Source organism: Thamnophis elegans, chromosome 7, assembly GCF_009769535.1.
Source record: "Thamnophis elegans isolate rThaEle1 chromosome 7, rThaEle1.pri, whole genome shotgun sequence".
NCBI lineage: Eukaryota > Metazoa > Chordata > Lepidosauria > Squamata > Colubridae > Thamnophis > Thamnophis elegans.
Window position 1 is genome coordinate 22,915,945 of NC_045547.1, and position 23,786 is coordinate 22,939,730.

The 23,786-nt window shown below is 38.5% G+C and overlaps 1 protein-coding gene across 2 annotated transcripts in view; it reads right to left on the bottom strand.

Annotated features, from left to right (window-relative positions):
* Positions 1-23,786, bottom strand: part of HIPK2 (homeodomain interacting protein kinase 2) — a 155,274-nt gene that overhangs the window by 26,319 nt on the left and 105,169 nt on the right. The window contains exons 3-9 of one of the 2 annotated variants that reach the window (XM_032221921.1): positions 19,610-19,733; positions 14,039-14,158; positions 12,802-12,888; positions 11,138-11,322; positions 8,856-9,018; positions 6,167-6,293; positions 719-840 (exon numbers count right to left, since the gene is read on the bottom strand). In XM_032221921.1, the coding sequence (XP_032077812.1) occupies positions 719-840; positions 6,167-6,293; positions 8,856-9,018; positions 11,138-11,322; positions 12,802-12,888; positions 14,039-14,158; positions 19,610-19,733 (928 nt within the window). Of the gene's footprint in view, positions 1-718; positions 841-6,166; positions 6,390-8,855; positions 9,019-11,137; positions 11,323-12,801; positions 12,889-14,038; positions 14,159-19,609; positions 19,734-23,786 lie in introns of both variants that reach the window. The other variant, XM_032221920.1, reaches the window with a different exon arrangement.

Below are 23,786 nucleotides of genomic sequence, written 5' to 3' on the forward strand. Positions count from 1 at the left end.
TAACCAGCATCCCTAAGGATCTGCTTGCAAAAGCAGTATTTTGAGTGTGGCCTGAAGTTTTGAGAGCTGTTTATCAGATGGATAAGAAGTTGAATGCCTATTTTCAAAAGAATCAATTGACGCAGATTGCCTCGTGTTCATTAAAAAGAGAAAATTCCTCCTTTGCACTGAAAAAGCATGAGAAAAAACCCCCAGAAATTTCCTGCCCTAATTTACAGAACATTTCTCACTTGAAAGTAGCACGATTGCTTATAATTCTTGTACTGTTATTTTAAACTTCTTAATGAAGCTTACTAAGCAAATTCTCTAAGAAATAAGAGTTTCTAGTCTAGGCTGCTACCAGAAATAGAGTCAGCTCAATGGATCGTCTAGCCCAATTTTGTTCTTGCTAGTTTGACAAAGCCATGTGTAACCGGAGCATTCTTACTTGATGGAAGACAAGTATGGAAATCAAATATATTTGCAAGAGCCGTTGTCATGCATGGCTGGGGACAAATGACTTAAGAAAAAACTAGAGATGGAGGGAGGGTTTTGTCTAACAGCTTAAAATCCCAGAAAGCTCTTCCCTTCACAAATAAAAAGACGGAAAGGTCAAATAATGGCATACACATTCTCAAAATTCACAATAACTCCCACAGGTGAACCGCTCTTCTTTATTGACAACTCCGTATATAGTTCCTTAAAGTTGTTGCTTGATCCAAAATTATTAATTATTTACCTGTGCTAAAAGCCCTGGTTGGATCTGAAGGGGCGGAGCCCCAGCAGCCTGAGTGACTATGGGAACTGCATTCTCCATCCGGACTGAATAGCCAGCATGCTTTGAAGGGGAAGTTTGCAATCCTGAGCCAAGAAAATAAAATGAAAAGACAATACGTATGTTATTAAGATCAATCAGCATCAATAAAAAGCACAGTCCTGATATATTTTTTTCCGTTCAATTTGGTTCCATGGTACCGGGTAAATCTGTGCATACTTCAAATGATTTAAAAGAGGTGTTTCATGTGAATACAATACCCGAAGTTTCTGTAAGCTTGAAAAAGACACAATCACTTTAATAGGTTGACAGATTAAAGCAAATGCAGCTCATTAAAGCAGCCACATGTTGTCTCAAGCTTGAACAGAAGACAAAACAATCTACTTTTAGGAAGGGATGTATCCATAGTTCCAGGCTTTCCAATAAATTTTCTGAATAAATTTCAAAATTTGTATAATCCTATCAACAAAATCCTTCTTAAAATTATTCTGGAATTGTTGGTATTATATTTCTGTATATATATATATATATATATATATATATATATATATATATATATATGTGTGTGTGTGTGTGTGTGTGTGTGTGTGTGTGTGTGTGTGTGTATGCAATACATATATATACACATATACATATATATATGCTATATATATATGCTATATATATATACACACACACACAACATACATACAATACATATATATACACATATACATATATATATGATATACATACATACATACATACATACATACATACATACATATATATATATATATATATATATATATATATATATATATTCCTTTAGTCATTTGTTAATTTAGTGAATACGTTAATATTTTCATAACAGCTTGGAGCCAAACAACTTAATCTTTTATCAGGGGTAGAAGTTTTACAAGTTTACTGTGTAAATTTTCCATCAGCCAACTGCTCTCTTTCACTTGGCAAAATTTCCATTCTCTCAACACCAATATATCATTTGAGTAAGGTTTTTCATTTGTTCTTTCACTAGTCAAGAATAGCATATATTATGGTACTTTCAGTATCTGCCTAAGGCATTTATTTTCCAGTAGAAATTTTTGGAGTGAGGTTACTTGTATGCGTGTTTTTTTAATGTCTGTGTTGTATTGGGAGGGAGCTGTTTAAACCACTTTTATTGTATCTTCCCTATGGCCTTTATTAACATTTCTAGTTTGTCTGTTTGTTTTAACTGTTTTAAATATCTTTAATAATCTTCCACAGATCTGGTTATTGGGCAGATGAGAAATAACCATCATTGTTATTGTCAAAAAGTGTGCCAAATCCCTTCAACCTTGTGTTCAGATGTCTCAAATTTCTCTTAGGAGGTGACAGTATCTGATTGACCTCATTTAGGCTCAGAAGTTTTAGCATAGCAGAAATATTTGGATGGAAAACTACAAGGAATTTTAAGACTGTAGAGAAGATGGGAAGTTGGGGTGGGGGTGGGGAATACCATCCTGGAAAAAAGCAGTAGTAAAGCTCTTTAATTCTATTGCCAAGAAAACTGTTTGGAACGGTCTACAAAGTTATCAGGAACAGAACTAGACTTGAAAGAGACTTTTACTTTTCTATTACCTGCACTTTTATCAGGTTCTCTTGAATTCTTATTTTCATCCTATCGTGATAAGAGACTCGATGTACAATTCCAACTGTGTCCCACCTAATGCTAAATTTGCTAAATTTGTTCAGTAAGATTTCAGCATCTCTCAAACTTAATTGTATAGATCTATAGCTTGCATCTCAATCTAATCAGGACTCCTTAACAGAGGCTCCTCTCCAAAAGCCATGTGGTTTGATCACTCTTAGAAAAAAAATGAATCTTATACATGGCCATAAAAGTGGGAATGTATCAAAAGCCTGCATCCAATTTTCAAACTCTACCTGCAAAGTACTTCGATCCTTCAGGGAAATCAGATACTGTAATGGGAGTTTTCAGATAAATTCTTGGTACTCATTAACGGACAGTCAATTAGAAAAGATCCATGGAAGATTACTTTTGTACATGATTACTGCTGTGAAACTATATGTGAAATTATATGTGCAGAAATGGAAAATATTCTGAAATACCCACACCAGAGGAATGGTTGATGAAGAGGACAGAAATGGCAAAATTAACCTGTTAGATAGAGAAAGTTCAACAATGGCATTTATTAGTGACTGGAAACCCCCTTATTGACTTTTTGTTGACTAACAGAAACTTGTGATTTATGGTTTTGAAGATTACAAAGGGTAGCTTATGGACAGAGGGAAATTATGATGCAACCTTATAGAGAGAGGGCAAAGTAAATATATCTATCTAAAACCACTGTCAATTTATGGATTTTCTAGCCTTCAACTTTGGCACAGCCAAGTCTTCAACCACTGAGATTAAAAAGGTAAGAATTAACTTGGAATCAGTCTACACATTGTGCTTATCTATAATAGCAATAGCACTTAGACTTACTGTATTTTTAGGAGTATAAGACGCATATTTCCCACTCCCCAAAAGAGCATGGAAATGTTGGTGTGTCTTATACGCCAAATACAGCCATTTTTGACCTCCCTGCCCCCACATCCCATTTTTGCAAAACAAATGGCCCATTTTTTTTGCAAAAATGGAGGCCTTTTATGCCTTCTCCCAGCAGCACTCTGCAGGCTTCAGCAGAGCTGAGGGAAGGCAAAAATGCCTCCGTTTTTGCAAAAAACCCCAGTCCATTTTCCACCCATTTTTCACAAAAACAAGGGCGTTTTTGCCTTTCCCCAGAGTGCTCCTCGGGGCTGGGGAAGACAAAACCCTTTTTCTTACTTACCTCTTCGAAATCTTGGTGCGTCTTATACACCGGTGCGTCTTATAGTGCGAAAAATACGGTATATACCACTTTACAGTGCTTTACAGCCCTCTCTAAATGGTTTAGAGTCAGCATATTGCCCCCAATAAATCTGGGTCCTCCCAGAGAGGAAAAGGAAGTAGAAAAGGGAAGGATGACAGAGGGAAGAAAGGAGGTAGGGAGGGGGAGGAGAGAGGGAGAAGAAAGTGATGGATAAGGTACAAATATGGTGTATGGAGAGCAGAAGAGCCAATAAGTGGTTTTGGGGAGTTGTTGGTAAGATGAATTGATGTAAGCATTTAATAATACAATATGATGTTGGTTATGTAATAGTATACATGTGATTATATGTTATGAAAATGAAAAAATAAAAAAACTTTATTAAAAAAATCTGGGTCCTCATTTTACCCACCTTGGAAGGATGGAAGACTGAGTCAACCTTGAGCCTGGTGGGATTTGAACTGCCAAATTGCAGGCAGACGGCAGTCAGCAGAAGTGGCCTGCAGTACAGCACTCTAGCCACTGTGCCACTGAGGCCCATACATTATTTTAGATTTTCAAATTATATGATGTATGAAATTAGTCAACTGTAGTCTATTTCAATAAATTATAGTAAGTCCAAGATTGGGCACCAAATATCAACAACATTGTTGTATGCCAGTTTAACATTTATCCATTGTTTTGCAGATGGCATTGGGAGTTTACAAGCAAAACTGGGGTCAAGCCAAACATTCTCAACATAGCCTTCTCAAAGGCATTAATAGAAACTCTATCAGGGGTTTTAAAAGAGGAACAGGTTTCGTATTCCAATTGAAATACAGTGCTTTAGGGAAAGAAAGTTCAACTCTCCCCTTCTAAGCTCCAGTTCCAAAGGACTTTTCTATTTTTGGTCTCTAAATTGGATTTAGTTTTAAAAGATGCATTAAATATGGTATGTAATTTGCTTCTGAAAAGAACAATAACGCTGTATTTTTCCTTTGTGTATTTTCTTTGGGAACAGTTGTTACCTTCCCTGAGCCATTAAGAAGGAGAAGGTTAGATACCTAGACAAATTAAGGAAATAGTTACACGGTCATTTTCCAATTGTTCCCAATGGAGATTGACTCTATGCAACTGCTGAGCAAGAGACAATTGTCTCCACAGGAAGAGCCACTGGCTGCTAAAGTCCAGCGCAGAAATTAAGACTTCAGGTGCCTGTCATCCTTTCAGTTGTCCTACCAGCTGTGCAGCTCTCTGAGCTGAAGAAATCACCGAGGATAAAAAATTTGCCCCCAAATAGTCAAATGCCTTTTATAGCTTTTGTAAATAAGACTCAGGGGACTTTTGAGGATTTCGCTCTGGAGTTCTTTTATGTTATTTCAAAGCCACATAAAAAGGGATAAAACGTCTGCTGCACAGTGGTGCACTAAGACATCAATGTCTACAAATAACTTAAATATCTTTGGATGAAAATGAGAGAGGGAACCAGGCTTCCTGGCCACAGCTAAGTTAGTTATTATATAAAGGAAACTGGAGCTCAAAAACTGAGAAATAAACTCTTATTTCCTTATTCTCCTAGCCCCAAATATCTCCAAAAATTGCCCAGAAAATTGGTAAATATCAGGTAATAGAATGGAATGGAATAGAATAGAATATAATTTTTAATTGGCCAAAGGTGATCGGACACAAACGAATTTGACTTTGGTGCATATGCTCTCAGTGTACATAAAAGAAAAGATACATTCGTCAAGAATCATAAGGTACAACACTTAATGATAGTCATAGGGTACAAATAAGCAATCAGGAAACAATCAATATCAATATAAATCGTAAGGATACAAGCAACAAAGTTACAGTCCTGCAGTGATAAGTGGAGGAGATGGGTGATAGGAATGATTAGAAGACTAATAGCAATAGTAATTATTATTAATAAGCTGCCTTAGTAAATGGTTTGACTGGTAATATGATAACCAAGCTGGGAATATTGATGTTGCATATATCATCAGTCAGTGCATTCATATACCAACAAATGGAGAAATTTTCCATCTGAGACCACCTTGCCAACTCAGAACTCCTAATGTGTTGTGCTATCCTATACATGTCAATGAAAAACCACGTATTTTGTTCTGTAGAAGAAACTCTGTTTTTTCCAATTAGCTGAACTAAAGTTCCCTACGGATAGAAATAACATACCCACTAGAAGTTCTAGTTCAGCAACATCTGAAAGGCCATGGAATTAAGGAGAAACTTCCTAACAATGAGGACAATTAACCAGGGGAACAGCTTGCCTTCAGAAGTTGTGGATGCTTCATCACTGGAGGTTTTTAAGAAGAGACTGCACAGCCTCCTGTCTGAAATGATATAGGATCTCCTGCTTGAGCAGGGGGTTCGACTAGTAGACCTCCAAGGCCCCTTCCAGCTCTATTCTAATTAACACTGTAGGAAATTATTGCTGGTGCTCAATGTAATCTAAGGTAATTTGGAAGAAAGAGCTCATTCCCTAGTCAAGTAAAATTTTAGACTCCTACCAGACAGCTAGCCCATCCTCGCTTTAGTAATAGCCACACATTTAACAAGAGAAAAGAATCAGAAGCCATCTTACCTTGAAAACCTGGAGGACATACGATAAGGGCTTGCTGGAAAGGATCAGGACGAGCACATATCTGCGCTGTGCCTGTCTGCAGAGGGACGCTCCTCTGAGCCACCGCGGCCATGGACGCTGCCGAGGGCTGGTAGAGTGCAGATTGGTAGTTTAGTATGGAGACATCAGGGTTGGCTAAGGAAATAGTGGCACTGGTAGTGGAAGTGGGAGCCAGAGTGGTGGCCTAAAGGAATTATGGGATTTAAAATAAAATAAAAACAAAACATGAAGGCGATGGCAATGTCGGGGGGAAGCTAATTTTCAAAAGGAAAGATAAATAAGGCACATAAATAAAACCTTAAAAGGTAGAAAAAAGGTTTTAAAAAAACAAAGCAAAGAGGAAGCTAGAGATGAATAAGGATAACAAGAGTTTAACTTGACTCATCGGGCAACCCCATTCCTTTGCTTGCAATAACAGGTAGTCCTTGACTTATAGCAGTTCATTGAGTGACTGTTAGAAGTTACAACAGCATTGAAAAAAGGGACTGATGAACATCTTTCACACTTACGACTGTTAGAGCATCTTCAGATGCTTTGCAACTGGTTCACATTTATGACAGTTACAATTTCCCAGGGATCACGGGATCAGCTTTTGCAACCATCTGATAAGCCAAGTCAGTGGGGAAGCCAGACTCATTTAACAACCATATTTTAACAACCGCACTGATTTACCTAACAACTGTGGCATCAAACGGGGCAAAACTCACTTATCAAATGCCCCACCTAGCAACAGAAATGTTGGGCTCGGTTGAGGTCGTAAATAGAGGACTACCTGTACCAACGGATTATAATCACAAGCCCAAACATCAAGACTACAACCCAATAAGATAGTCAAGTTGTCCATACAGAAAGATTCAAGACTTTGCATCTGAAAAATGAATAAATATTTCTAGATCATTAAGTCTTAGCAATACATTGCATGTGTGTTACTTGAACTGTTCTTGGTACTTGGTGACATGGCTCACTTTGTTGAGATGCTCCACAAGCAGGTTGATTTGATTTTTCAATTGTTGTACAGAGGTAGCTTGGGATGTATAGAACACAAAGGAATGTTATGTGCAGATTATATTGCTTGGATATTTCAATAGAAACACAACTTATACCTCTGATGGGCCCAGAATTTTCTCTAGTTCTAACCCTAAATGTGTGGCTTCAGATATCAGGGGTTTAGTATTTCAAGATTTTTTTAAAAAAAATTAAAGCTATCTTGCTCTAGGGCAAGGGTGTCGAACCAAGGCACCGAGGGCCAATCCCTTGCTATTTCCAGGCTGGCCTTGCGGGCCAAATTTAAGCACCCCGTGGGCCAAATTCAGCCCTGTGGGCCTTGAGTTTGACACCCCTGCTCTAGGACCAAAGCTAGCTTAATCTCCCCCCCCCCCTTAGAAGTGGAAGAATTCTAAGCATCTGGAGAACTGCAGTGGTTTTAAGAAGGATTTGATGAATTACTTTCCATCCTTTCCATCTGAGGAGGTGTGATGGAAAAGGTTATCTATTAAAACGTTCCCACAAGAGTATTGGCAATGAAACTGTTTTATGTCAGCTTCATTTTGACATCCCAGTGGTTTTTTGTTTTTTTTTCTGGTACAGTAGTTGGATTGCTCTCACTTTCTCTTCCTTACAGGGAAAGCTAGTAATTGACTCCAAGTACCTCAGTTCAGAGTTTCTAATCACATGTGAACTAGCAACTTTTTCTGGTTCTTGTCCTTAAAAGTCATAGACAAAAGGCGTTACTTGTACTTATTCATGATTGTGATTCTAGCTGAAGCTTTATTTGTTTACTTCTTGATCAGTCAATCCTGCATTCATATTCCTATAAATTAAATTCCTTAAATGTCCTTTAGTCATTTAAGAATGTTTCACAGAACACAAAAGCTGTTGTCCCTCTTGCTTTGTTTCAGAAAATACAATTCATTAAGGATTATTTGATTTTGATTATACCTTTCACCAATTAGAATGAAGTAGAAATGTCTCCATCACGCATTTTGATCTTTTTTCCCCGTTTCCCTATTTGTTATTTCACAAATGTGATTCAATTTTCTTAGTTGTTAACTTTTGCAATGCAAAAAATTGTAAGTATTAATGAGACTGTATTAACAATGTTCAAAGGAATCCCAATACAACTGTCATGATTTTTTTTTTAAATTAAAACACCCCCCCCAAAAAATAATCCAGTTTCTTTTCCTTTAAAAAAATATTTGTTTTTGTATTCAATTAAGCAACAAACTGCAGTGATTCCTAGAGGACTAATGACCATGCAAAGGACATAATTAAATACAACTGATAGAAGTACATAAGTTGCAGCATTTGCATTCTGACGCTGTCAGGCACTTTTAGCCATTTTAGCATTGGTGTTAGATGGAGAAGGACCAAGGTGAAATTCTTAGTGATCCACAGTTTCTGAGCAACCTTGGGCCATCCTCAGTCTATATCTCTACTTCTACTTGAGTTATGAGATTATAAATTAAAAGAAACATAAATATACTGGATCCACAGTTTCTGAATGATGTTGGAAGCAGTCTATATCTCTAACCTCTGCTTAAGTGATGAGATTATACATTAAAAGAAAAAGAAAGATTTCTTCCCTTAAAAGAAAGAAGTTCCAAACCTCTGGAAGCCCACCAAGTTAGACCATCATAACAATTATTCTTACCTGGTTATGAACTGTATTGAGCTGGTTATTGAAGGTCATGGTTAAATTGGTTGATGTGCTTGGGGCGACATGGGTGATGAATGGTGTTTTGCTCTGATTCACAGTGTCATACATGTTTACTCGCCGCTTGCAAATCTCCATGTTTTGAAAACAGGACTTAACGCTATTTATGAAGAAGGAGAACCAAAAATTAGCAGTAATCTAACTGATGGGAGAAATCGCACCTGCCTTCATAAGAGATATAAGCTCAGCCAGTCTGTTTTATTCAATAAACTAGGCTTAAAACAAGCCATGATTTAATGCAAATTGTAAGCTCAGCTATTTGGTGCCAAAAGAAAACTCTCTCTATTTATTATACATAGAACTATATCACAAACTTAAAAATTATTTGTAGTCAATGTTTTCTCCAGGGACAGCTGGAATTGTACTTTCTGTCTGGAATGATAAGCAGCCATACTAAAACATTACCATACCCACCATCGTATAGTTCCTGGGATTCTTTATGGGCAGCAATGGAAAATAAGTTGATGTAACAGATGCAGCTGCTGTTAAGAATACAACCCAAGGCTTCAAGAGATAAATTCTTTAATATTCTGAACAACAATTATGCAAATACCATGAGTTGTTAGAATCACTGCTTTTTCTACCATGCATTCTCAGACTATTGCTCCGTTTTGAGTTTTATTATAGCTCTAAATTCACCTGGCCCTGAAACCAACCTTAAGAAGTCCAAATGTCTAAAAATGCTAGAATTTATTTTTCCTTTTGTGTCATTCCAATTAACAGTGCTAAAGCCGAACATTTGCAAAAATCCATTAAGTCCCTATAGTAAGGAGATACTACATAAATTCTTTATATTTTTTTGCAGTGTCACTTTCCACAATCCAATATTGATATAATCCCTACTATTCTGTCAAATCAGAATATCATGCCTTATTTGTAGAAAGTTTTCTCCAGGGTCACTTTTGGAACAAAAATAATTTTAAAATTATTAAGAAAAATGGAATGGAGTCAACAGAACTATTGCAAGGAAAAATAATCATTAGTTTAGAAGACATTTTTAAAGGCAACTGGTCCAACTTTCTATTCTGAGATGGAATCCCAAAGAGTTTGATAATTCTTCACAGATTCTCATCGATTCATTTTCTAGCATCGAGCTGCATTTTACTTGAAAATATCCACAAACCCCGCCCATTAATGAAAATGCCAATGATGCATTTACTAAGTTCCTGCTATCCTTGAGTTGTGATCTAATAATTGAGGGTTTGTGGTTGGGTGGTTTTTGTTTTGTTTTGCATGGAGGTAGTTAGTGATTGCTGGAGAAGACTCCTGCGAGTCCCTTGGACTGCAAGATGATCAAACTGGTCAGTTCTAGAGGAGATCAACCCTGACTGCTCTTTAGAAGGACAGATCCCGAAGATGAAAACTCAAATACTTTGGCCACCTAATGAGAAGGAAGGACTCACTGGAGAAGAGCCTAATGCTAGGAAAGATTGAGGGCAAAAGAAGTGGACAACAGAGAATGAGGTGGCTGGATGGAGTCACCGAAGCAGTAGGCATGAGCTTAAATGGACTCCAGAGGATGGTAGAGGACAGAAGGGCCTGGAGGAACGTTGTCCATGGGGTCGTGATGGGTCAGACACGACTTCAAAACTAACAACAAGTTAGTGATGTGGAGTGAGACTACAATTGTGTGGCATCATAGCACAAACGGAGATGTATTAAATTCTGTCAAGGAAAAGTTACTCAGTTTATGTCTACCATGTTCAACAGTTGCCCTGTGTTACAGGTAATAAACTGTGAGCCTTAAAAAATGTTTCCATGATTTCCCCACAAAACTTTCTCTTATATCCCTAAGCCTACCTCTAGAAAATAAGGGGAACAAAATTCTTTTGTCTTCTTGCTATTGGAGCTGAGTCACCCACCCAGTTTTCCTTGCAGTTACTGGCTAAAATGAGATATTTGAAGCAGCTCAGGAAGAGATGAATAAATCACTGGAGCAAAGAACCAGAAATGCCATTCTTGAATAATATCTTATGACTCCAGAGCTAGAAAATTAGCTCAAAATAAACCATTTCTAGGAGAAGAGCTGCCAGCTCAAGATCATGAAAATATTCTTGTCATGTGGGCATCTCTAAATTCTGCTTGGCTGCCATGTATATGCAAAATCTGTTACAATCCCAAGAGGCACACCTGCCAGTTTATCGATTAACCTTCCCCTGCATTCCATTCTTCACTCCTCCCCTCTCCAAGATCACCAAATCAGAGAGAAAGAAACTTACTGGGTGCTGTGGGGGAAATCAAGCAGGTGTGTCATGGTGACAAATGGGTGGTTGAGTGTTTCAATTGGCGTTATCCTCTTATCTGCGTCTATCGTCAACATTTTCTTTAACAGATCGATGAACTCCCTCCGGTCTGCCTTTTCCACCAACATATCACTTCCTTCCAAATCTGTTGTCATATTTACCTGGAAGGGAAATTCAAATCAATAGCATACAGTTTTCTAGAAAGTCTGAACTAATCAAATCTGCAGTTTCTTCTTCAGCCTTCATAAAGGTAGAGTCTTTGGGGAGCTATAATGTAGTCTTCAACTGGACATGTAAATTCTATTTGAGCATAGTTATTCTAAATGCGGGGACATGGTGGCTCAGTGGCTAAGACGCTGAGTTTGTCAATCAGAAAGGTCGGCAATTCGGCGGTTCGAATCCCTAGCACCGCATAATGGAGTGAGCTCCTGTTACTTGTCCCAGCTTCTGCTAACCTAGCAGTTCGAAAGCATGTAAAAATGGAAGTAGAAAAATAGGTAGGAAGGTAATAGCGTTCCGTGCGCATTCAGCGTCTAGTCATGCTGGCCACATGACCACGGAGACGTCTTTGGACAATGCTGGCTCTTTGGCTTTGAAATGGAGATTAGCACCACCCCCTAGAGTTGGAAACGACTAGCACAAATGTGCGAGGGGAACCTTTACCATTATTTTAGTCTTCAATTGGACAAGTAAATTCCATTTGAGCATAGCTATTCTAAATGCATGTAAACAATGTAGGTTTAATGTGCAGTAGGTTCTAACAAGGTTAAAATTTCAACTTCTCTGTTGAATAAACTGGATGACCAGTACATTCTGTACAATATCATGAGACCTATTTTAAGATGCATTTATTACAGAGAGAACTGACAAATGTACTGCTGGACTTCTCCATCCTGGATAAAGATACATAAACACTGCACCTTAAGCACAAACACTACAGCTTAAAAAGGGGAAGGGTTTCCAATATAAAAAATATATGTGTGTAGATGGTTTGTCTACTTAAGCATCTCTTTTTAAAAATCTCAATCTCAGTTCTAGAAGAAATCCCACCTTTGTGTGTGTGTGTGTGTATTGTAGTGGGGATAGGAGCTTAAAATTTGTGATTTACTGATCTTCTCTATAAGGAAAATCTCATAAGAGGCTCCTTTGTTGGCAATGATACAGGTTGAAAAGCAAATTAAGCTACTATAGGTTTAATTTAATAATTCATTGTCTTTATTTACTTACTAGCTGATAACATGGTGTTGCCCGGGTATTTATTTATAGGGGGGAAATGTCTGGACCAAACGTAATTTCTAATGTTGGATTCTCCCCCTTACCAGAGGGAGCCCCCTTGTGGAGTACTGTGAAGCCATTACCATGGCAACTCCACTGAGCTATACAGTAGAAGCCATTTTATGGCAGTACAGCAGAATCCATTTTAAGGCACAATAGGCTATATCTTAACAGAACACACATCCCGAGGGGTATTTGGGATATCTTACCCCCATAGTATTTTTTTCTGGAGAGTTAGTCATCTGTGTACCAAGTTTGATTGAAATTGCTCGAGGCATTTCAGAGTTATGCTGGAACACACACACACACACACACACACACACAGATATTGTTAGGACAAGTTGATATCCCAGCAGTATTCTTACCTGTGCCATGTCATCCAAACAGTTAAAAATGTACTTTCTTGCTTCTTTTGACTTGATACCCGTCTCTGCCTCATGGTCATCTGGTGTCTGCCCAGAATCAACCAAAAAGATAATAAAAACCAGTATTTCACTATATACCAATCTATTACTAACTCAAGTGAATGATACATAATTTACCACTGCTTTTAAGCATAATCCCAACACAATATTATCCAATATATGTATATTGTCCATCACACACAGTTGCAAGAGAATGAAAATAAATATTTGCCTTATTTCAAATCATTACAATATTTTTCATTCTATGTGGAAAGCAAGTTCAGCAACACATGGTCTTATGGACTCTTGACTTAGATATGGCACCTTCTGAACTCATCTTATCCTCCACCAGGTTGGGGATGGGAGAGAGATAAAAAATGGGGGGGGGGGAGATAAGGGAAGGAAATAAACACTGCTCCTTTAACCATTTTTGGTTTTGATTGTGTCTGCTGCCATGACATGAATTTCTGCAGAAGTGAATGCAACCCGTCAGGCATTATACAGATTTCTCATCCTTGTCTTCCCTAGGGGTCAAAAGTACCTGATATTATCCTCCGATATTGCAGTGAAATGAGACTGCATTGGCTATATTAATGGGGGAAGTAATGTTGAAGATACCACATTCAGTAAAATACGATTACCGTTTCTCTTCATAAGATTATTCTAGACATTACAGAATTTGAGCCAGGAAGTCTTGAGTAACAAGATAATCTCCAGTAAAAGCTTTCTGTCTTCCAAACCAATAGTAGTAGCAAGACAGACAAGAAGAAAATCTACCTGATATAATTCATAAAACTCTTTTTATGAGCTTGCTTTTTATTCTTAAATTATCAAAGTATAAAGCTCCTGTCTTATTGTACAAGACACAGCTTAATTTATCTAGTACAGGCTGCTGCGAGTAAGCAGCTATAACAAATGGACCCCAAAGGTGCTCTTTCAAAAGGCAATTGGATTTTGTTTTTCCTTGAAGATATTTTGCTTCTCATCCAAGAAGCTTCTTCCGTTCAGTAATTACATTATGATAAACATAATTAATTTTTTTTAAAAAACCTTCAAGCCAGACCAAAATTGAATTTCTGATTGCAGCCACTGTGCATCAGCGCAAAGTTATAATTTTACCAAACGTATCAGTAGTATTTCAATATTATGAAACACAGGGCCTAAGGGTGCTTGAGAAAACACCAAAACATCACCTTACCTTTAGCCTCCACAGTGGATATGGTGAATCAGTGTCCCTATTGAAAAATCTTGTGGTCTTTGTTCCTGCACTTAACAAATATTCAGCTGGCAATCCTTGTGTCTGTGAAATATACCGGATCTGTAAGAAGATGAGATCAGGATTATTTCACTGAAAACTTTGTCATAATTTCTACCCAGTCAGGTAAACTTATTTGTGTGCATATTTAAGAATGAAGGAAAATATAGAAATAAAACGAAGGGACAGAAAATGCTACTCAAATGAAGGATTTGAAAGGGAGGGCAAAGGCCCACAGATATCAACCATTAATAATGTCGACTATGGGCGCAATACTGGAAGAAGGAAGACTTGCCTACTATTCAAGAATGGACATTAAGAGTAACAAACTTAGCACAGATGGCTAAAATATCAGCATATCTTAAGGATCATTCAGATGAGAAATACAAACTGGAGTGGAGAAGATGGATTGATTATATTCAAAATAAACACGCGACTAAGAAATTCCAGATAGCTTATGACTGAAAAAGCAAGGAATGATATAATTTGCTTAGAGTTAGCTTAACAAAAGAGGAGTTAAAGCACAAATGAAAGATGATGCTAAGTTTTTTTTAGTTTATTTTAGAATATGATTGTTAAAGATGTATACCCTGTATTTGCTCTGGGAAGTCCGGGGGGGGGGGAGGTTGGGAGGGGAGATGGGTTTGGGTGGAGAGGGTGGGGGAGGGAGGTAAATATTTATAAAAGCTTTTTAAAATTTTCAATAAAAAAATAATGTCGACTATGTATTAAAAGTGTAAATTACTGGGGTGTTATAAAGTTATCTTTCTTTTCTCTATTAAAATCCCACCACACTGCTGTATAAGCCTTTAAAGATTATGGTGTATATCATTTTGTTCATAGCCCATAAAGATAAAGGAAAGGCAATAAACCTATACAAAGAAAGCATGCATGCTCCAAGGTTGTGCTTTATTGGCAACAGAACATTTACAGCTCTGGCTTTTATCCTCAAATATTAACTTTAAGAGGACTTGTACGAACTAAATGTATGGAAAATGAGGTTACATTACCTCACCACCACCCCATTCTCTGCCATTTGCTTTTGAGAATTGAAAAAAAAAAACAATATTGGATATTAATGAGCCCTGGGCATGTTTAATAGCTGATAGACCCAGATGGAGGAGAAGGAAATCTTAACTGTGTCAAAAGATGTACAAGGAACCAGTGATTCCAGGTGATTAGAACAATGTGAGTAGGAAGGAATCTGTATCAAAATGACTACCACCATCCAGAAATGTGACAATAGGTTTAATGTAGACCCTTATTCTCAGTTTTTACACCTGCAATTTAAAAAGGATCAGGCAGTAAACAATAGAAACATACGGAATCTGGATTTGAGATTTGAGGAAACAAAGTAAATAGTATTAAGTGTGGCAAACAATACTACCTAGAGCAGGGGTGTCAAACTCGATTTCATTGAGGGTTGCATCAGGATCAAACTCAGAGGGCCACAGTGGGTGATCTGGAGTGGGCGTGGCCAGATTGACGTCACTCGTGTTGGAGGCACCTGTGGTGGCCCAAGCACTCTGCCAGAGAAAATGAGCTCCCAAGCTCCATTTCCGCTGGCAGAGGCACCATGGGCCAGTCCTTTACTGTTTCCAGGGTGGTCCCACGGGCCAGATCCTGCTCCCGGGCCTTGAGTTTGACACCCCTGACCTAGAGAGATGTCTGCCCATGTTTACATGCTGAAACTTACTTCGTTAAATGGGACATCTTAATTTAATATAAAACACACTTTCTTTTACAAATGCTGTCGAGTGTGTGTGTGCGTGCGTGCATGTGTGTGGGGGTGTAAATAAATTTTAAAACTGTAAGTATGTTTTACAACTACAACACACACTTCTGCTGCTTCTGGAAATAAATAATACAGCAGTGGCATTAAACCAGAAATGGGGAAGAATGTGGTATACAGTATCTTAGTGCAGAGCATTAAGTGGTAGATAAAATAAAGAACAGGCTGGATTTAGGACTGAGGACGTTCAGCTGTTTGACCTCCTAAAGGATTTAAATGGAACTGAACATATGATGCTCAGACATTAGTTTTCCCTACCTCCACATGTATATGCTAATTATGTGTATTCTTGGAAAATCATTTAAACCCTGTAGGCCCTAGGCCAGTGGTTCCCAAACTTGGCAATTTTAAGACTTGTGGACTTCAACTCCCAGAATTCTCCAGCCACTGCCTTAGGCAAACCAATGCTAAATCCATGTTGTCCAATGGCATAGCAGAAATTGATTGTGTGCAGAAACCAAGAATTAATTGTCATCTGCAAATATTGATTTTAATCTGAGAATTTCTGCTCAAGGCCCCCAATGACCTGTTTCAATCACAGGATTTTCCAGGGGTCCAGATGACATATTTCAAGTGGAACCTTTAAGGAATAGTTCCCACTATTTCTTTGATCTACTTCGCTTTCCACAAAAGACAAAAACAAACCAAGCTAAAACCACTAAGAAAAAAGCACAGAATAGCTGCACAACAATTTTGCTTGGTGCCACCATCTAACCCAGGGATGTCAAACTGGCAGACCACAGGCCAGATGTGTCATGAGTAGCCCATGACCATTCCAGCTCCGCGAAGAAGCAAAAAAGTCACGTTAGGTCACGTGATGGCAACGTGATGCAGTGAGTTTGATACCCGTGATCTAACCCTTCACTGAGAACATCCTTAACACGATCACACTTAGACTTCTACAATAGAACCATTTGTTAATACTATCAAGGGGAGTTTCATTTTGTAGCCAGCCACTATCTGATGCACATCAGGCTGAGTAAAGGAAAGAATACTTCGGTTGCAGCTTCAGTATTCCTGTCAACTTCCTTACGAAAAAGGTGAGATTTGCTCCACCTGTAAGGGTCATCTGTCCCAAGATCCTTTCTAGAATAGTGCTCGGACAATAGCAATATGTTAAGCCTACCTAGTTTTCCCTTGTTTTTAGTTTTTAAATATGATATTGGTTTATAATCGGAAAGGAGGAAAGGACCAGGCAACAAAAGTATCAAAGAAAATTATGGTATCTTAAAGACTAGTAAATTTATTACTTTAGAGTGTATTAAAGATAGCTATCCATTAGGGAAACTTGAATTGGATTGGTAGAACTTAAATGATTCCCTATGATTACAGTACATTTCATGAGATCAACCAGAGTGACAAGAAATGTCTAAACCTCCTGTTTGGGGCCTGTAAATAGACATTTGGAAATGAATTGCAGAAACTATAGCAATTCTCTTATTTGCATTTCACATATGTAGTGAAAGCTTATGTCATAAAAATTGTAGCCCTTTAAATTAATAGAAGACTTCCTGCTATTTAATAATACAGATTTTATTTTCATGCAATTATTGGGGGCTTTTTTTTTTTAGAGCATTCAGTATATTTTAATTGCTAACACTAATTCAATGTTTGGATTGTTATTCTCTGTGTCAACATGTCTCACAAGCATAAATAATGATCTTCCTGGGAAAAAAACCAAGGAGGGTATTGCATCCATCTCCCATGCCACATCTGGCAGCAGGATAAATTAGGGAATTTTGGAAACTCAAAACTGATGGACAGAGTTTTGGCATACATTATAGCGGTAAATTCATGAGATGACCTTTGGATAATAATTAGAACTTCCATGGTGAAGTAAATTAGAAATAAGCTTTGTTCATGCAAATATAGCTAATTGAGAAATATTCTTCTCTCCAGTTTACTTTCACATTTGTGTGTCTTGGCAGTGCAAAATTAGTTTGTCCCAAATCATCAGGCAATAGTCATCTCAGTCCAGCTTTCTTTTTGAGGAAGGGAAGGGAGTGTGAATTCCCTTACCACTTCCTACAATTTTATTAAATGGATAGTTGTGGTATAATGATGCTAGTAGAGTCAGGAAGAGAGAATATCCATTTCCTATCCTTCTCTGCCTCTTGTTCTTCCCTAAGAGGTGAGGGACAGATAGCCACAGAGATGGAAAGCCTAGGCAGGGTTTGTTTTACAGGGCCTCTCTAGGTCTTAATCACAGCCGAATAAAGGGTAAAGTAGATCTCCAGTCATCACTTTAGATAACTCATTTGATCAGGAAAAGTGCTCTTTGGAATAGCTGACAAATGGTGGTGCTGTTGGGAAAAAGGGGGAAATTATAGTCCATATATCTATGGAACACAGACATATGTAGAGTGCCAACATGGAGCAAGCTACTCTAGAATAATGTGTGTCTTTGGTAGAGACACATGTTCTTCTGTGATAGAGCTTGCAAGCATTGAATATATTACTTTTTTTTTGCATTGTACAAGAAGTACTTTTGTAGATACTTTCTTTACTAGGTGAAGGGATTCCTATTCTACTCACTGACTAGTCTCCCAATTTAGACAGAGTTCTCTTTTTGGAAAATGAAAGTCTTGATTGACTGTTTCCAAGCATTACACAGAATAAGTAGGACTACTATATCTAGGCTGCAAAAAAAAATCCAGACCATCACTGGATGACAGCAAAGAGATATAGAAAACTCTTAACACTCAATGTTGACAGCTGAGATGTAGAAGCCCCAAAATAACAAAACCTGCCTTAGTAGTAAAAAAGATAACACTGTTTCACGCTAACAGGGCAGGGTAAACATGATTAACAGGAAATGGGAAGGTTAAAATTCGGAGACAAGATGAAAAACAGTGTAGTCTTCCCTAAATTGGGTGCTTTCTAGATGTCTGAACTGTTAAGATCTTTTGTTAACAGCTATACTAAGAAAATCCTGGGAGTTTAATCCACAGAACTAGAAGATGCCTGGCTTGGAGAAGAATAGTTGTAAGAGTGTCATTATGCTGGCCTTTGTTGATGTGCCTGAGCTCTGTTCAAGCATTCAATTGAATGCACCCAGATAGAGATTAGATACATGCCTTGGCCCATTTGGGCAGCAACCTCTATATATCTAACTGGCAGTTTGTAGGGACGCTGTATTTGTGTTTACTTGAGTGTTAATGTAGCTTTCTGTATGATCTGGTGCTTTTTTATTAGAGTCTAGAATTAAATGGAAAGCAATTCACCTTTTCAGGTCAATGCAAATGCACATTAGACCTTCAGAAAGAATAGGTCTTTGAAGTCGTCCATGAATTCAGTGAAATGCCTAACTTCAGCTCTTCTCAGAAATTGCTTTTGCACTTTGACTTCTAATTCATAGATTTTTACAATTCTACATGCTGCCAAAGTACAACTCCCAGCAACTCCCACCCACTATCCTGTCCGTTGCTGCAGGTTGTCAGAAATTGTAATTCAACAACACCTGGAAGGCCACAGGTTCCCTACCCTAACTGAGATCTTTTGCTGTAAAAATACCAAGGAGGTGTTTGAACTGGGAAGGTGTGCTTGTTGCATTCTGAAAAGACACCATATAATATTAAATGCAAATGTAACACCATTGAAAAGAAATGGATAATCAAGAGAATTTCCCATTAAATTATGAAGTTTGTCACCCTGGCAGCAGAAGAGTTTATTAGATTTGTTCAAATAATAGCCACAATAGCAACAAAACCAACCATACTAACCTGATCGTATTCTGAAGCTCCTGGATATAATGGCCAACCCAAAAAAAGTTCTGCAATGACACATCCCAAAGACCACATGTCAATTGCTTCGCAGAAGGGTAAACCAAGGATGATTTCAGGGGCTCTGTGGAGGAACACCAGCAGAGGAAAGCATTAACCATTGCAAAATAATAATAATATGACTATGTAAGAAATCACAAGGAATAAATCTTCTAACACAATCAGGTGTAGAGTATGTTCAGGAAAAAAGAGGATTTATTCATGAGTACATGTTTAAACTTTCTTTTATGTAGATTCTTATAGATATTTCCTTGTATGTCCATGACCGGCCCAAGTTCAACTGATAGAGCTTTCCCTATCACAGCTTTCTATGTTGGGAAATGCATCATCTGCAAATATGCCACTGATAAAAATCAGATGTTTTTTCTTTTTATGAACCTTTATTCCTTTTATTGGGGGTGGAGTCAGGACAATTAAATGGAGCTAGTGTTTACTGGCCAGATGCCCTTCTTAACGTCATGAAGAGATTTTCTCTTTGTGTCCAAGTAGAGAAACATTTACCACTGCCTAGGATTGAACTAGGATACAATAGCAGAGTTGGAAGAAGGGACCTTGGCGGTCTTCTAGTCCAACCCCCTGCCTAGGCAGGAAACCCTATACCATTTCAGACAAATGGCTATACAACATCTTCTTAAAGACTTCCAGTGTTGGGGCATTCACAACTTCTGGAGGCAAGCTCTTCCACTGATTTATTGTTCTAACTGTCAGGAAATTTATCCTCAGTTCTAAGTTGCTTCTCTCCTTGATTAGTTTCCACCCATTGCTTCTTGTTCTACACTCAGGTGCCTTGGAGAATAGTTTGACTCCCTCTTCTTTGTGGCAACCCCTGAGATATTGGAACACTGCTATCATGTCTCGCCTAGTCCTTCTTTTCATTAAACTAGACATACCCCGTTCCTGCAACCGTTCTTTATATGTTTTAGCCTCCAGTCTCCTAATCATCTTTGTTGCTCTTCTCTGCACTCTTTCTAGACTCTCCATATCTTTTTTACATCATGGTGACCAAAACTGAATGCAGTATTCCAAGTGTGGCCTTACCAAGGCGTTATAAAGTGGTATTAACACTTCACATGATCTTGATTCTATCCCTCTGTTTATGCAGCCTAGAACTGTGTTGGTTTTTTTGGCAGCTGCTGCACACTGCTGGCTCATATTTAAATGGTTGTCCACTAGGACTCCAAGATCCTCTCACAGTTACTACTATTGAGCAAGGTACCACCTATACTGTACCTGTGCATTTTGTTTTTCTTGCCTAAATGTAGAACACTCTTTTCACCATTGAATTTCATTTTATTAGATAGTGCCCAATGTTCAGGTTTGTCAAAATCCTTCTGTATCTTAAGCCTATCTTCTGTAGTGTTGGCTATTCCTGCCAGCTTGGTGTCATCTACAAATTTGATGAGTTCCCCATTTATTCCCTCATCCAAATCATTGATGAAGATGTTGAAGTCTACTGGGTCTGAAACAGAGCCTTGGTGTACTCCACTGCATACTTCTCTCCATGTAGATGCAGTTCCATTGAGGACTACACGTTGAGTGTGGTTGGTCAGCCGATTACAAATTCATCTGGTGGTGATGCTGTCTAACCCACATTTTTCTACTTTATCTAGTAGTAGGTTATGGTCTAATTTATCAAATACATTACTGAAGTCCAAGTAAACTATATTGACGGCATTCCTCTGGTCCACTAATTTTGTTACTTTGTCAAAGAATGAAATAAGATTCTCAGCCTCCTGAGTGTGAGGTGAACGTCTGAACCTCTAGGCTACCGTGCTGCTTGTAAAAATCAGAGTATTTATCCATAAAAATGTTAACTCCAATAATCATTTATCCATGCATTAGTTATCTCTGCTGCAAGAACCAAAGATTTTGTAACCTAATTCCCAGACTGTGATCTCCTCTTAGACCAGCATGGTTTAAATTTGGACAAGACCAGCTGCTGTATAAAATGGACTGTCCAATGGAATAGTTCAGTTCAGTTTATTAAATTTATATGCCGCCCTTTTCCCCCGAAGGGGACTCAGGGCGGCTCACAACTCGAACCGGGGAGGGGGATACAGACAAAAGATTTAAAACAACAACATAACAATATATAATTTAAAACTCACAACAGTCATACCATTCGAGACGGGGGCAACAGCTCTTTAGCCCCAGGCCTGTCAGAACAACCAGGTTTTGAGGGGTTTGCGGAAGGCCTGGAGGGTGGTGAGGGTTCGAATCTCCACGGGGAGTTCGTTCCAGAGGGTCGGAGCAGCCACAGAGAAGGCTCTCCTCCGGGTAGTCGCCAGTCGACACTGGCCGGCGGATGGGATTCGGAGGAGGCCTAATCTGTGGGATTTAATCGGTCTAGTGGAGGTAATTGGCAGCAGGCAGTCTCTCAAGTACCCAGGTCCAATACCATGAAGGGCTTTATAAGTAACGACTAGCGCCTTGAAGCGTATCCGGAGACCAATAGGCAGCCAGTGCAGCTCGCGGAGGATAGGTGTTACGTGGGTGGACCGAGGTACACCCACGATCGCTCGCGCGGCTGCATTCTGGACAAGCTGAAGTCTCCGAATACTCTTCAATGGCTGCCCCATGTAGAGCACGTTAGTAAGACCAACTCTGGGAATAACTAGATGTATGGTGCGTCTATGCCTTCAATAGGCCTATGGTATATATAACTTTCCTCTGAGTTGCATATCAAACTGAACATTTCACAAATGACTTCTATTCTGCACAGATAAAAGATACATCATCTAACATCTTTTACATACACGTAACATCTTTTACAAACATTGCATTCCAAGGAACCACCGAGGTACGACATGTGCAAATTTGTGCAATCCAGAAATTCAAATCCATATTTTTCTATTAGTTCTCATTCAATATGATGGAAAAGAAATTCCTTTCAGGATTTCTTTTTAAAAAGAAGAGAATTTTGAAAACATTCTTGTTGGTAAAGTGAGATTTTTCTCACACTTAGTTTCAAGGTGACCAAAAGATGTGATGTGTTACCATCATCTCTCCAACTGTTTACAGTCCCTTTGGCATCTAGCATTTTTATGAAATTCCAAGAAAAGATCTGATGAGACAACGTTTCCGAGTGGAACCTTCTGAGCACTGCTCCACATTAGCACTAAAGTATTCTGCTATCATCCACAACAAACTCAAAAACACTCACCAATAGAAATTTGAAACAAAATCTCTTTTAAAGGTAAAGGTTCCCCTCGCACATATGTTCTAGTCGTTCCCGACTGTAGAGGGTGATGCTCATCTCCGTTTCAAAGCTGAAGAGCCAGCACTGTCCAAAGACATCTCCGTGGTCATGTGGCCATCATGACTAAATGCTGAAGGTGCACGGAACGCTGTTATCTTCCCACCAAAGGTGGTCCTTATTTTTCTACTTGCATTTTTACATGCTTTCGAACTCTAGGTTGGCAGAAGCTGGGACAAGTAATGGGAGCTCACTCCGTTATTCAGCACTAGGGATTTGAACCACCCAACTGCCGACCTTTCTGATCGACAAGCTCAGTGTCTTAGCCACCACGTCCCTAAATTCTCTTTTACAGTGAGATAAATTATAAACCAAGCTTTAGTGTGAACAGGGCTCTCAATAATTTTTGGAAAAACAGTCTTTTTGGTGACAATTGAGTAAATAATAATTTCAAACGCCAGTATAGGAAATCTAATTAAAAAAAGGGAAATCCTTACTGACTTGTCTAAGGCTTAAATGGGTTTGGAAATGAATTTTAGCTGATGTGTTAGTAGTAAGAGGAATAAAAGAGAACACTGTTTCTCTTCCAACAGTGGGTGGGCAGGGGCTTAACATCAAGAAGTAGAGAATGTTGTCTCTAGCTATGAGGGTAAGGAAAAAGGGAAGGAAGAATGCAATGGGGTGTGTGATGCTACAGACTGGGTAATAAAGGATGTGTATTCATTGACCACAGTCCCCACCTACAAATCTGAGGCTGGGTCCATGTAAATTGCAAGGGCACCTTTGTTCTACAGCCCAAACTCTCATTTTTTTTCCAAAACAATTTTCAACTTGTTGCTTTAGACAGCCTGAAGTATATACAACTAAAATGAAAAGAAGAAAAACTCTTTGGGGACTGTCTTTTTATTCAACCGAAACTTA